The sequence below is a fragment of the Magallana gigas genome, chromosome 3 (assembly GCF_963853765.1).
Source record: "Magallana gigas chromosome 3, xbMagGiga1.1, whole genome shotgun sequence".
Lineage (NCBI taxonomy): Eukaryota > Metazoa > Mollusca > Bivalvia > Ostreida > Ostreidae > Magallana > Magallana gigas.
Window position 1 is genome coordinate 42,825,596 of NC_088855.1, and position 16,407 is coordinate 42,842,002.

Genomic DNA, 16,407 nt, shown 5'->3' on the forward strand with positions numbered 1-16,407 from the left:
ATGTGCCAATTTACTTTTAGGCCCAAGTCTTGAAATCTTTAGCATACAATGTAATATCACAAAATATGTGTGTGTGTGTGTGTGTGTGTGTGCTTAAATGCAATACTATTAGGTCTTAAAGGGGCATGGTCACAATTTTGGTAAAATTCTATTTTTGTTTTTATTATTCACAATACTTTAGAAGTGCATTTCTAATGATCAAATAAAATTTGAGAGTCATTTGTCGAGTTATACCGTAAGCAAGATACAGAGCTCACAATTCTTTGTCATGTTAACAAGGCTCGTGCCCTGTTTTTGTTTACATAGGTTCAATATACTTATTTTTTTTTTGTTAAACTTTTTTGTCTATCTTTTTATTTATTTTAAGCATAGATAAACTGTTCCTAACGTTTAAGACATTCCTTTTAGGTTTAAAACTGAAACTTTTACTTCAACGTTCAAAATGTAAACAAACGCTTTGTTTACATAGCGAGGAATTTCAAGCTCTGGCACTCGCTTATAACTCAACAAATGACAATCAAATTTCGGTTGCCTATTAAAAATGCCTTTCTGAAGCATCGTAAATACAGATTAAAATCAGAAAAATTATTTTTGACCAAAATCGTGACCATGCCCCTTTAAATTACTCGGGTGACATACTCCAATAAGTTTCTGCCTGTTGCTGTCCATCATGCAACATTTTCACACAATCAACTTAATTACTAAGTGATCAATGAAATCTAATTATGACCATCTTATTTTTATTGCCATATCAGCTAAAGGTAAGATATCTGCCAAAGTTATTTGTCAAAAAGTGCAAATACAGCTATTTATTTTAGAGCTACCTCCCTTGGCATCTATCATGAAATGTCATGTGCTGTTGGTGGAAAATAAATTTCTTGCTGAATCTACCAAACAATTATAGAGCACATTTAGTATTACACACCACTGTGCAATCTGCACTTTGTGTACAATGTATATGTATTTAGCATCAATACATGTATACTAAACTTTGACCAGTGCGTGCACGGGTTGGCTTTGCATATTAGGTCGGGCATTTACGAAATAGATACAACAAATTTGCACACCAGGTTGACATTCAGAAATCTTGAAATTTTTCATACTAAGTAAACGTACTGAGTTAGAGTTATCACCCGAAATTTCTTTTATGAACAGAATATATATAGCAAACTTTGAATGGAAATTTACTCGTATTTGTATTACGGTACATGTATCGTTTTTTAGTTTATCCATGCAAATGTGATATTGTGGAAAGTCCGAAACATAAACTAAAGAGCATCCTGTGATTTAGCTTGAATGTAATGCGCATGTGCAATATTGTAAAATCCGAAAAATTCAGACGATTTCCGGATTTTTTAAAGGAATTCTCTTTAATTATTAATTAGCGTAGCCTGATTGAGAAAAAATAAAAACAAATTGGTAATTTCCAAGTACCAATGATGTTAAAAATATATAAAACAAAAGACAGTAGTCTTCCGATTTCCCTGTATTAAAGCTAAAAAATTTGAGTCTATTATTTCAATTTAGTAGTATAGATATCTGTACATGTGTCTGTGTTAGAATTGAAAAAAAAAGAAATATATCAGCTTCCACCCTTCTAGATTGACTTTAGCTCTAGTTCTGAAGTACCATTTACAAAGATACCTGTCTTGAGCTCTTTTACATCTATGAGTGATTTGAAGTACCTCAGACTGAAGAAGATGGATAGCATTTTTACAGTTCTTGATTGCTTGAAAAATCAGGGCCATTTGGTAGAGGGGCCAAAACCATTAAAATTGGGGGAAAAGAGTAATCCTAATGGGCCCAAACTCTCATGTTTTTTTATTATACAGAACAGAACTGTACTTGTCATACATCCATTACATATTCACATTTTGGGGTACTTGGGTATAAGGATAATTGGGAAAACTAACTTAATAATGACATTAATTTGGGCAAAAAGGCGTTTTGAATTGTGACAAGGCTCCCATTTATGACAATCAAGAGCCATTAAAGTATAAAGTACTCCAGATTCATCTTTACCTTTACCCTCCCCCCCCCCCCCAACCATCCCAACTGTATCTTAACCATATATTATCTAACTGCTTTTGTATGTCAGGGTTGTCTGTAAAAATTGATGTAGAAGGGAGAAATAAAAAAGTAGACGGGGATCTGGAGGTCTAGCTTATAGCTAGATTATGTTTGAAATGAAAAAATAGCCGGGTAGTGTTGTCACTTTAGACGGGGAAATTCCCCGCCTCCCGGGTCTTAGAGACAACCCTGGTATGTCATGATGCATAGAAGAGTGTGCTGGGCAAGCACCTTGCAATTTTCCTTGACTCTGTTCATTAAGGTCTCTAATTATCTGCAGATACACAAGTTTTGTGCTTATGTTCTCTCTAAACCAATTGCAGAAGATTTGTTTCACTTATGTGGGTTTGTTTAATTGCAATATACTCATATCAATGGGCTTCTCATATTTTTAACTTTCTAAATGCATGTTCAATATACGGTACATGTATGTAGCAAATGGATTTACCTTGCATCCTAAAGCCAGATCTGAAAGAGAGTAGAAGATTCTTAAAATAATTAACACAGCACAATATTTTCATAGATGAGTCTTTTAACAACATCTAACAATTTAAATAAACTCAATTCTTTTTTGGTTCCATAATTTATCACTTTTATGAATAGATCAAAAATTATCTCAGCTAGAACCTTACCAGTACTCAAAATTTCGTTCAATAACAATAGCAAAATTTAAAACTATCAAGCATTTTAAAAGGATAATTCTGAAAATGTTGAAATTAATTTTTTAAAAACATTTATGAATATACAGCCACCCCAATCATGCTAATCAGCTCAAAGTCAACATGCATTAGTTTAGAAAACTGTTATGAATGACAGCTAGATGGAAAAAGAGGCCAACACTACCGGTAAGACCAAGCCTATGCTAACAAGCATAATAGGACACAAAAAGATTTCTGGACATGGCATACATTTTGAGTAGATACACACATATTAATTTTTTTAATCAGTTTTATCTGTATGGTCTTGAAAGACCAACTTGTTAAAAAAACTTGTACAATAATATTCCATAATATATATAAATTGATATTGAATTATCATGTGGTGAGGTCAGTCATTATTTATTCTTAAATCGTATCATTAAGTACTGAAGATTCCTTATTAAACAAAAGGAATTAATATCCGCGTAAAATCACAAGAAGCAACCTCATTTACTTTAAATTACTTTAAAATCTTGCTTTTTTTCAGACAGTTTTGAACTCATTGAAATCATTAACAAAATATTTGTGACCTTGATTATATATTCTTGTGGTTTGATACTGAACAGTGAAATCACATAATTAGGAACTCACGTAAAATAAGGAATTTACAGTTACTATAAAAGTACTGGTAGTTTGAAATCATTTGACTGTAAAAGTGCAAACTATATATCATATTGACTACCTGTATGTATATACATTTAATGACTATGTGCATGCATTTACAAGCATCTGAAATTTTATTATTAGACAAAAGTTCAGCAACTCTAAGACTTACTACTACATGTAATAAAATTTCAGATGTATGTGGTGCATTTCCATTGATAATTTTGGCTTGGAATTTGAACTAAAATTTAGAATACATATACTGAACTGCAAAGAACAAAAATAAAAGAATACAGAAAAGATCTGATTGTAGAAACAGAAAAGCTCTATAGTTAATATACACGTACAGTATACCACTGCATGCACTAAATACAGCATATATCACAATACTTACGAAAACATTCTTTTCACCATTTTTTATAATGCATCTAATGCACAAAATGCAAGAGAGATCTGCCCTGTAAATTGTTCATTCATTTAAAAATCATTTCTACTGCACTTGTGACACATGTATTAAAACAACTACAGTAACTAAACAAGAGACCAAGGGACCACATCACTCACCTGGGCAAGAATAGCAATCAAGTTTTATTGTATCAAATACTAAAATATATCTTGGCAATCAAGAAGAGTATATCTTGTTTTATAAAAAGATCTTATTTTCGCCTAATTTGTTGGATTATTTCCAAATCACTTCTTTATAAGTGCATCTTTCTTTGTAATGCACAATGGTAACTCGATCTACATTACTAGTATTTTATGATTACAAGTAAATTCTCTATATCTCTATCTCATGAATTTATCGAGATAGTACCCATAGTACTTTTAAACATCATGCATACAAAAAATTTATCAAACATAGCAATTAGATTACAAGACAAAATCACAGACTACAGTACCATTCCATAATCATATACTCATCTTTGCACACAAAGATAGATGTCACTTTTAAACAAATCGTAATGTAACTAAGACACTAAAAGAAGCTGATTCAGGTGTTTTATTAAGTTTAATTGAGCATCATCTTTATTCTAAGAATAGAGGAAACTGAGTTAGCAAATCAGTTATTTGTTTTGGTAGGACTTATATCTACAAAGGAAAATTATTCAAAAGTTCAGGTATTCAATGTATAATGAAGGGATGTTGACAATTTTGAATCATTTCAAACAAGTAAAATATGAGCCAGCCATATTTCTGAAGTTATCTTCCCTTGATGAAAAGAAGAAAATTATAATTTTGTCAAAATATTTGCAGTAAATGATTCATTTTCTTTCATATAGAGAGACATCGTCGGATACCCACGGGTGATCGCATCTTTTACTTATCAGTAAAAGACGTGATCACCAGTGGGTATCCGACAATGATAGAGTGTTCATGCATATATTTACAAAGACATTTGTATGAAGTAATTTTTTATAATATCTTAAAAAAATGTGCTGCCTATACACTTTAATGTAAAATACGAGATGCAATATGATCAAAGCTTTGAACATTTTTTAAATGAAGTATTTTTTATTTGATAACATCTTCAAAATGATACCATGATTAAAAATAACGTAGCATTCATTTATTAGGTATAAAATGGAAGTTGGCAAAAAAAGGCAATCTTTTAAAAGATGCATGGCCTGAAGGCGTCACTCCAAATACATGTAGCATTTCAAGTTTGGGGTTGTTTAAAAAGCTGCTAAGCTTGCGAACCCTTCCCTATTGTCCCCTGATGGGGCTTAATTCCTCGGAAGAATTTTCAATCATTCAAAGATATTTTTGCATTATAGGTCAAAAGTCAACACCAAATCTCAACAAGAAATCTCGGGTGCTATTTGAATCAGCTTGATATTTAGACTGAAATTGACAAGTAATCATTGAGCCACACCTATAATGGATTAAACTTGGTTAGGGCATTTGGACTTGCGTACACCTTTACCTAACCAATGAATGAAGTTGTTAATATCATAGCCATGTAGAATCATACCGAAATTACCATATTAGTTATTACAATTCTCCTCAAGTTATTTTGAGTAAGATGTACTTTCATTTTTATTCCCGATGAGAAAATTGTCCTTTTAAAAGCTGTATAAGAGATATTGACCATCGGGTTTTTATGCTCGGTTTATATTTTGTTGTTGGTCTTATCCGAGTTGTTCGATAAGATGTCGATCATCGGGGAAGTCCACGCGTCCGTATCAGTCATCGACTTATAGTGAAATCAACGATAAATTAGAATGGATAATAAATACAATGCACACAATCCTACTCAAAGCAAAAAAAATCAATGTAGATTTTTGTAAACGTACCTTTTTTAACCTCTCTATCATATCTAACGTCTATCTATCCTTATGAACAAAATTTGGCAAACGTATTTTGACAAGTTAGTCAAGTATTTGTAGAGGGAATTCGAACATATAATTTGTTAAGTCGTTCCAGGAGTTATGAAAAATAACAATTCGTACACGATTTTTTCTGCTTAAGAATATCCGAAAGATTCGTAGATCGGTTAACAGCAGCTTATCTAAAACTGAAATGAAATCATAAAAGTATTTGGTATTTTCGATCGCCCCCTACTGCCGCACGGTTTTATCATATGTTTATAGTAATACCTAAACATTGGGGTTACATTGGTTGCTTTCAGATTGCCTGATTGCACTGACTTCTTTTGGCACATGAACTTTATTTCGTAGAAGAAGAATAAAAATAGAAAAGGGAATTTAAAAATAACCACATTAAATAAAGAAATAAAAACATTTTTTGCTTCGTAAGCGTCGGAACTGGGGGGAGGGGGCTAGGTGAAGGGAGGTAACCCCCCCCCCCCCACCACTTTTTCTCGCAGCAAAGATAATTGTTCCTAAATTTACCTTGAAAAGATGGAAATATTGAGAGGTTTGAGTCATAGGTATATTAGCCCCCCCCCCCCCCTACGGATTAGGAATTTCATAATTTGGGGGGGGGGGGAATTATTGGAAGGTAAATATTTTTTTGGAACTATAGGTATACCTCCCCCCCCCCACCCCCCCCCCCCCCCCCCCCACGGCGGAATATTAACGGCGTCCGGACCTGGTTATAGTTTTTGAAACAGGTCCTGTATCTAAGTTATTACTTGTCTTACCTTCACCAAACTAGCATGGATTTAAACCTACTAAAAAGACTTAAATGCTGAATCTGTAGCATGAATTTTAGATGCTGGAGAAGTTTAAGGATTTTGGAGCATGTTAAAGTTTTGGGGGCAGGTGCCCTTTGATAGCCATCTCTAAGTTACTACGGGTCCTATCCTATATCCGGTAATTTTCGCGATCACATTTACATCGCAAATATTTAATACGCAGATATTATATCGCAAAAAAAAAAAAAAAATGACTAACGCTAATAAAAAACTTACACATCATACCCATTTTCGCAAATTTTGTTACACGCTACAACCCCAAAATATATACTGTATCTTCAGTAAAATTGCAAGGATGGTGCACCTTGATATACTTATGCACTTGACAAGCTGGAATGATGAATCTGAACGTTAGGTTTGCATGGATGCTGGATGAGGTGAAGGTTTTTGGAGAAAGTTAAAGTTTTTAGGACAGGCTCCCTTTAATAGACAAATCTTACTTATTATTAGAACCATTTTAACAAGACCTTGGACTTTCAGTAGGGTGTAACGATCTATTTCTTGCGTCAAAACAAGTTCAAATGACGCTTGTCTCAAGCGAAAAGTCAGACAAATCCTGTTAATTTCAAAGAGCCATAGCCGAGTAGCCTACAATGAAATAGACAGGTCTTCTTCACATTGCCGTTTGACTCAACTACCCTAAGTCCAAGCCCTTGTTAAAATGGTTCTAGTTTAACCATTACCAGATTTGGATAAATGAACTATCTCGTGATAATCATGCACTTGATGACAGGCTTGGTTGCTGAAATTGATCCATAGGTTTGCTAGTAAAACATTGTCATACCTTACTCAAACTTGCTTGATAAATGTGATTTTTGATAAATAACATATCAGTATTCCTCACATTGTTTTAAATTTTTGATATTGTATAATATTGTAAAATATCATATGGTATTACATAAATAGTGCCTGTTTGGGAGGGTAACAGTTGAAATTGACACCCCGAGGAAACCATTGTCAACCGACGCGAAGCGGAGGTTGACAATGGTTTTCGAGGGGTATCAATTTCAACTGTTATCCTCCCAAACAGGCACTATTTATTTTATTATACTGAATGTCTTAATTTTAGAGAATTTTTATATTGCTTTTATACAGAAATGACGTGAATTCTACGGCGAACCGTACGCGCATAATTTACGCGCATGTAACAATTCGTTGTGTAACCCGTTGCTAAGTGTGTTGCTAACGCTGAGGGTAATAGAACGGATTATAAACTGTGTCTAAACCAATCAGATTTCAGTATTTAACATGAAAGTATAATAATGTAAAATATCACATTGAAAATATTATATGATATGAAATCGTATCATATGATACAATATTGTATTATACAATATGATATTGTATATGATATATTATGTATGATTTTGTATTGTATGCTATTTGTATAACTGATGATTTTGTGTGATAAAAATCAATATGTATATTATATCAAATCATATGGTACAATATCGTATCATTTTATGGTAAAAGTTGTATCGTATGATATAATACATTATATATAGTATCATATAATGCAATGTCATATCATATGATACAATATCATATAATGCAGTTTCCTTTTACATGATACAATATCATATTATATTAAATGATACGATATCATATACTATGACAATATATTGTATCAATTGTGTATTATATGATCATTAGCATATTGTATAATGATATAACACAATAACATATTGGAGTATATGATATTAAATTATATGACACAATATAAAGTTTTATAATATGAAACAGTTTTGTATTAAGTACTAGTGTATTGATAGATATTAATAGATTATCTCAAAAAAGGTCATGCCTCATTTCGGTAGGCTCTGTAATCTTTGATTATCTATGTTTGAATTTTATGTATGTGAGCTTGCATGGATTTTAGCCCGTTTAATTCATTTAATTGATATTCCATTCCAGTGCGTAGGCTGAAATACATTTTCATCGAAAATGCGTTTCATCCAGTGTTACGTATTTGGTGAATGAAATACCTGAATGCAGAATATTATCAAAGTACTGAAGAAATGACGGGAGTTGATTTTGTCGATGTTTATTTATTTTAAAATCAATGATATGTTATTTTGCATGACAAGTACATGTATACGTAGTTTCTAATTTGAATTACGCATATTTTTATAATATGAATTTTTGAAATTTTTCGACTAGAATGTCGAGAAACCTCCACATGAATCATGTTAAATAATATTTAAAGATAAAATTAATTCAATCAAACTATGTATCACTGGTAAAAATATTTCTCGAAAATTGTATGGATCCAAGCAATATTGAACTCTAGTCTCGTTCAACCAAACGCTCGGCTGACACCGTAAATATTGAACTCTGGCGTAGGAATACATACGACTACAAAAATATTTAAATTGTTCGTACCATTTAAAATCTGACTATTTTTAAGGTATTTGTAACTAAGTTTCCTTCAAAAACAATGCTATATTGCATCGAATTCATCAATTATTTTCAAGAACTAAGTCTTGTCAGGAGCAATGATTTGTGCTGAGGTCCAAACACTGTTTCACTTTCGGTTTGTCCGAGTGACTGCATAGGAGAGTTGATTAAAAATCAACTCCCAATAAATATTAATAATAATATTTCCTTTTAATATGTAGCGCTTTTGTCCAATTTAATATATTTCTTGAAAACGCGTTTCTGCAAATCTTTGCGTTTGGGTGAATGAAAACCTGGATGTAATAAAGCACGGTTCTTATTTACTTCCATAACCCTGACACAACATACATCTCTCTCTCTCTCTCTCTCTCTCTCTCTCTCTCTCTCTCTCTCTCTCTCTCTTATTTCTCTCTATTATTTTGTGCATTGACGTCCGATACAAGTAGTCGCTTATCACAAATTTCGATCACTTTCAAAATACCATAACACACATTCTCAACCATCCAAAACAAACAAATCGCCAAAAGCTTTGTCTACCTGACAAGCATCTCGTCAGTAACATTGACATTGTACATCATCATATGAATCTTTGCTAAGTCTAAATAAATATGTTCTAAACATTTAGACTGAATTATTTCATTCTTTGATTATAAAAAAGGACTTCCTCGTGTCGTCTGGTATCCTCAGAATGAATACTACTCGAATTTACTCTACCCTACTCGAACATACGCTACCCGTAATCACCTTCGAACCCAACCTTCCTCATGAATAATCACCATCACCACAAAATAACATATTTTCAATCTAAATCACTATGTTCAAACGAAAGATTATATATATATATATATATATATATATATATATATATATATATATATATATATATATATATATATATATATATATATATATATATATATATATATAGTTCCCAACTTGGGGTGTGAAGAAAATGTGTATATATGTGAATTCATGTCACCTTTAAAATAATGATTTCGTGAATCCATTTTTCTCAATATTTATACATTGCAATTTTTATAATATAGTCCAAAAGAACAAGTCCGGTTTATTTAACCTATTTTAATTTGGTGGTCAACAGATAAAATATTTTTCTCTCTGGCATCAGGTAGCTTGCATACATTTTATAAAATAATAGTTATAATATTTAGTAAAAACTTTCTTGCACAAAGCTAGAGGGATATAAAGATATCAGAAGGATAACGACAAAAGATGGCGTAAACAAAAGGAAGTTGCGACTGGAAGAAGACCGCATCTTTTCATCTGTCACACGGACAGATTGCGCCTAAGAGTGAAATATTTTACAAATATTATCACATTATTTTGTTTGATGTTGAGAGCTTTCGACACGAATAGTAACATATTGGACACTGTCCCTTCATTTCTGGGCTATATATTTTACTAATTATCCAAACAGGGAGCGCGTGAAAAAAAAATCAAATGTCGGTTGAGAGAACAGACAGTTCAATTATTAAAGTATATGGGCTCCATACCATCCAGTCTGATTAAAAGACTGAGTTTTATATCCATAAATTTATGTGGCGTAGTAACAGATGCTGGTGTACGACATTAATCCATCATCAATACGCAATTTTTGTTTGATAAGCACGAGATTTTGAACTATGTAAATACTGCATTTGTTTACGATGCAATCAGGACGGTGGGGAACAGTACAGAGTACTTGAATAATTTTGGCGACACATTGCATCCCTATAAAATGTTAAGAAGGGAAGGTTCAAAGACTCTGTATCTATTAATGAGGTTTTAAAAAGCCTCTGAACAGTTGCCCATTTTGAGACCGAGTTGTGCGCACCATCCTTTTCCCACTGTTCAACAAACAAGCAAAAATTTCTACAGTATGTACACATTTATTTGCTTGCTTTTTAAAGGGGAATGGTCACGATTTTGGTCAAATATAATTGTACTGTTTTTATTATTTACAATGCTTTAGAAATGAATCTCTAATTATCAAGTGAAATTTGAGAGTCATTCGTAGACTTACATGTATGAGCAAGATACAAAGCTTGCAATTCTTTGTCATGTAAACAAGGCTCGTGCCCTGTTTTTGTTTACATACGTTCAATTCACCAGTAAAAAATCCTTTTCAAGCTGATTTGTCTATCTTCTTAATCATTTTAAGCATGAATAAATGTTACAGTTCCAATCTTGAATTCTTCTTTCAGTATTCAAAATGTAAACAAAAGCATTGTTTACATATCAAAGAACTGTACGCTCTGTAACTCGCTTATATAACTCTACGAATAAAACTCAAATTTTGGTTGCTTATTAAAATTGCCTTACTTAAGCATTGTAAACATTAAAATTGGAAAATTAATTTTTGACCAAAATCCTGACCATGCCCCTTAATAATAATCATAATCAATTTGCGACTTCTTTTAATATATTTTTGACACTGTGATCTTCACTAATATTTATAATTAGCGATATTGGAGACTGTTTCTAAGGATTTTGCATATAATTTTGTATTTGTCCATATATTTGTTTCAATGATGTTGTATTTTTTGTTAATCAAGAGTACGAGGGTTGTTCAGAAATTATTGAGACATTTACTCTTACTCCCTTAGGAAAAAATACATATCCATTGAAATTTCAGCAGAAAGTAAATCAGGACACCTTTCATTAACGTAAAAATGTTCAAGTGCATGACATCAACTGTTCATTCCTGGTAAGCTAATAGACTTTCTTACATCTATTGCCCCGGAGCAACCACAAACTCTTCGCAACGTCATTTTAACAGTTCTCTTTGCTCCTTTGTTTTATACGGTGTTTTAAACGGAAAAGATGCACATTCCTTCTCTTTTTTTTTTTATCTTTTCTATATGATATAATATTGCAACTGTCATACTAGTTTTCTCTCCATTCTCGTTTTGTGAAGAAGAGTTATTTCTTCCCAAAAATCAACTTTTTGTGAAACCTCTCTTACATTTATTGTGTGTGTGTAAAAAGTACCTGATATTTAGCCCATTTGTTTTAATTCTAGTTAAGCAATCGGAAAATAAATCCCGCTGAAATGAAGCTTTGACCGCTTTCCGTCATATACTTTTTAAATTTCTTAGCTAGAAAAGGTCTTATTTATGGAATAAAGATCATTATTTGAGTATTATGAGGTGATCATTTCGGCCGGGGCGTTGTCAAATCCAATAAAGCCCGAAGAGCTTTATGACGTCAAAATTCAATAAATCGTCGTAGTCAGATTACAGTACTACCGGTATTGCTTGGTGCATATTTGTTACTATAGATCTCCGTATTTCAAATCAAACACTAGTGAAACTTGTACAAAAGTTAGTCACAATAATTAGCAAAATGAACATAATTATTTAATTTGACTTCTTTTATTATAATTTTTACGTCTTCAAACACTACAAATGTAGATATTTAGGTTTTTTCAAAATCTGAGTTTGGGCCTGCGGCGGGTAACCCAACCACTGACTTGTTTATGTACCGTTGTAAACAAATTATTTATCATTTTGTAATATTACTTTGTACAATTATTTGTTAAAATTTCTTAAATGTTTATGCCAATTTTCACTAAAATTCGCACTTAGAAAGGAAAATATTTTGTGTTGTCTCAATAATTTCCGAACAACCCTCGTAACATTTTTTTTCAAATAAAAAAAATATAAATCCATCTAATTCAGATACTTTTGGAATTATGTCTCAAGCCAAATTCCTGTTTCAAGTCTTCCTCGTAACGCTGCTTCTCGTGAGTTACACGTTTTGCAAGGAGGGATTTTGGAGGAAAAGGCGGAGTCCCACCAACAAGATGGCGACCCTCGACCGTCTGAAAAGGTTTGCTAGTGGAGACCGGTTGAAGGAGTACGAGGAGCAGGCTGAACCGTCCTACGGATATAATCCGGTAACTATAACACTACACGGTTAAATATTTTGTGGAATCATTTTGTTTTCGTGGTGGTCAATGTTCGTGGGTAGCCAAAATTTTCCTGGTTCGTGGGGACGTAATTACGTTAGTAATGTAATCAGATAATTCTAATATACATTTAATAACAAACGATGTGTATAGGTTTGTGGGGATCTAAATTCGTGGACAAGGGTTACAATCCACGAAAATTAGTTTCCCACGAACAATGATGATTCCACCGTACTCTTTGTATAGAAAAAGGCACAGGTGTAAAAGGTTATGCTTGTCCACCTCGAGTCTCCAAAGAGATTCATGATAGCTACGACTGACTACTTCTCTAAAGACTTCTTGAATGCTATGCCTGTCCACTCCTCTACAGAGTTTCGTAAAAGTTATGCCTGTCAACTTCTCTTTAAAAAAAATATATAAGCTATGCCTGTACACGTCTATTAGAGAAAGCCATCATATCTGTCCATTTCTGTCCATCATATCTGTCCATTTCTGTCCATCATATGTCCATTTCTCTAAAGAGACTCGTGAGGGCTATATTTTTCTACCTCTGTAAAGAGTTTCGTAAAGGCTAAGACCTAAGCCTGTATACTTCTCCGCAGGTTTTCATGATAGCCATGCCTGTCCACTTCTACTGAACGAGACTTAACTGTGTTTTTTAGCGGGCACTATGATTAAGTGGCACTAAACTAATAAGTATCAATAAAAATATAATTTTTTGATTCGAGTTTTTTTTTTACATGTACTAAGTCAAATTAATCTGCACACATTTAAGTGCGTATTAAATGCAATATACAAGCTAATCTAAAATATACCTTTAACAAAATAACACCTTCCTTTCGGACACTTTCAGGGCCTTTCTCCAACACTGACTTGTCGCCACAACGTCACTACATACTCTCAGTCTCGCTTTGTTAGTCATTGTTTTTTATCTCCCGGATTTGGTTCAGATTCAACATCCGTCATAATTTTAGTGTTGTCAGGAAATGTTGATTTTCCATACGGTGCATTGGCGGATCCAGGGGTAGGGGGTTCCGGGGGTCTGACCCCCCCCCCCTTTTACTTTGAGACATGATTTTTTTTTTGTTCAAAAGGCTATTATGTTTATTTATAGGCGATTTTCCCATCTATAATTTTAATTCTATAATTATTTAAAATAAATGCTTAAAAAATTGCTTATTTAAAGAGGTTCATACATCGGACCGTAATTTATTTCTTATGAAAAATCTATCGAAGTAAAGTACTCCCCTTCAGCATCTGGGTTTTACTTCACTGAGTAAACATGTGGAAAATAAAAAAAAACAACATATATTTAAGCAGTCTCACTTTAAACCCACAGATTTATGACAACACCCAGAAGGTATTTTTTTCCATTTCTTAAAGAAAATACATTGTTTTGAACTGACGAGCCAGAAATCTACGTGATCGAGTAAAACGACGTTCGCAAATGAGTACACGCATTCTTCTTAATTAAGAATCTATTAGAGCTGGATGATGTAGCGCACCCATTACAGACGTCACTTTAAGTTCCAGGGGGCGACAATTGCTTGTTCCATCTACATGTATTTAGCAGAGAAATTACCCCCCCCCCCCCTTTTTTTGTGTGTCATATACGATCAAATTTCAAAGAGATAAAAACAAATTACAAACAAATTCCATTGCTATAATAGTTTTTCGTAATTAGTCTGAATTATTTTTTGTTACTTAGGTGACCGTGGGCTTTTTCTGTTAAGCATAGACGAACGTTTTCATTGCTGGAGACTTGAAAATGTGCAAATCTTCTTGGCGAAAATCAAAACGCTCAACATTGAAAAAAAAGGACTTGCCTTAATGCACTGCACTCTGATGTTAAAATAGATAGTGGCGAGGTAAATGTGTGTTGAATTTTACTCACCAAAACGTTTTAAAAAGTTCCTGTTTTCACGAATATTGAATTTTACACGTACTGAGATTCACCGATTGGACCCCCTTTCCGTATTGCTGGATCCGCCTCTGCACGGTGCATGGGGCGCGTGGCTCAATGCCTTGCATTATTTTGGCGTTTTACCTATGCACCGAGTGTCTTGGGATTTCAGCGGAGGACTCAGTGGTGTTGGTCGTTTTATCGTCCAATGATATCTTAGGCTTATAACTGTCTGTACTTGGATAAAGCATCATACACATATACCTGTATTTAATACTGTGGTTATGGAATGTGATGTGCATTACAGTGGTAACCATATATAAACATAATGGTAACCATCTGGCTGTACAAATAGTTCACAGCATACAGTATATGTTAATTAAATTGTCGTAACATGTATTCGGACTTCTACTTCCTTATATATACATGTAACTAACGTAATATACACATAAACTCGTCACGTTTCAATGTCTTTCTGCTTAGTTTGATTTATCAGTTACATGTAACTGAAATGACAATTTCGTATTTGCAGTCACTTACTAGTATATTTCGTCATATCCACGTAAAAAAAAATATGGAATAAGAATACGTATCTATAACGCACTAAAACATTATAATCACATAAATTATGTATTTATTTAAAGTTTTTTTTTCTATTTTTAGATATAGATGTGACAGATGTACTATGTATTCTATTTCAGGGGCAATATCTTATAAAGTCTGTTTTTTTTTCACTTGGATTGGTCAGTCATAGCACATCGAACACACCAGCCTCAATTTCGATTCAACTATGCCCCTCTTCTATTCTTTTTTTTCAACAACCTCCTCAATCACACTAACTTCTCTAACAAACTACATGTTTTCTAAAATTAAACTTTTTTCAGATTTTCTTGTGGTGAAATTCTTACCTTTACAACTTTTTTTTGTAAAATTGATGGTATATATCTGTTACCAATTAGGGTTAAGGATGGGGACACGAATTTTTAAAAGAAATTCTTGTTTATTAGTTTTTTTTATTGTGTAAAGTTAAACTTTTAGTCAAAATCAAAATGCATGTATGCTTTTCGTTAGTTTTGGAATAATAAAATGTTGATTTTGTTTTGTTCTAAGGGAAATCGAGTGTTTCACAATTTCTACTACAGAAGACCTGATGTATCACAAAAGTCATAGACGAGAGTTTGTATGGATGCTGGTAAACATAGAATCATGTCATCCATGTGAGGACCTGTTTTAAAATGAATTATAATAAAGTTCTCATGAAGAAGTATTATTTTTTTATTTACAAACCAACGTCAGCTAGAAAGTTTAGAATTAGTTTATCCCGAGTTGAATTCTGAGCAAAATTGAATTCCATCAATAAATAAGAATTATTTCATCCCCAAGCTTTTTAATTTCTCAAAACATTTATTGATATAAAATCGCAGTTTGTGGTTAACTTGGCCCCTCAGAAACTGTCAAACGAGGCCTCATTGGGAAAGGTGTATATCCAAATATCTTTGTCTCATCGATATCGGTATTTATTCATTATGTACATGCATACATGTATTATAAATAAACGATCAATTGATCCGCGTTTAAATCATCAACGATTCAGATATCACATAACCAGGCTAAAGAAAACTCGTGAAGAACAATTGATGGTATTCTTCTTTTTCCTTTATTCCGAACTGTT

At 32.9% G+C, this 16,407-nt stretch overlaps 1 protein-coding gene and 1 long non-coding RNA gene across 5 annotated transcripts in view; one reads left to right on the forward strand and one right to left on the reverse strand.

Annotated features, from left to right (window-relative positions):
- LOC105336015 (galactoside alpha-(1,2)-fucosyltransferase 2) overlaps window positions 1-14,748 on the reverse strand; it is an 18,808-nt gene extending 4,060 nt beyond the window's left edge. Inside the window, exons 1-3 of one of the 4 annotated variants that reach the window (XM_066079904.1) lie at window positions 14,727-14,748; window positions 3,766-3,829; window positions 2,519-2,538 (exon numbers count right to left, since the gene is read on the reverse strand). In XM_066079904.1, coding sequence (XP_065935976.1) covers window positions 2,519-2,538; window positions 3,766-3,785 — 40 coding nt within the window. In that variant the 5' untranslated portion in view covers window positions 3,786-3,829; window positions 14,727-14,748. Of the gene's footprint in view, window positions 1-2,518; window positions 2,539-3,765; window positions 3,830-5,665; window positions 5,808-13,647; window positions 13,667-14,726 lie in introns of those variants that run through there. The other 3 variants (XM_066079903.1, XM_011440176.4, XM_011440178.4) reach the window with 3 other exon arrangements.
- Window positions 10,655-15,999, forward strand: LOC105336021 (uncharacterized). The gene is made up of 3 exons (XR_901381.4): window positions 10,655-10,799; window positions 12,603-12,820; window positions 15,846-15,999. It is a non-coding gene; the product is annotated as an uncharacterized lncRNA (long non-coding RNA).
- The last annotated feature ends 408 nt before the right edge of the window (window positions 16,000-16,407 follow it).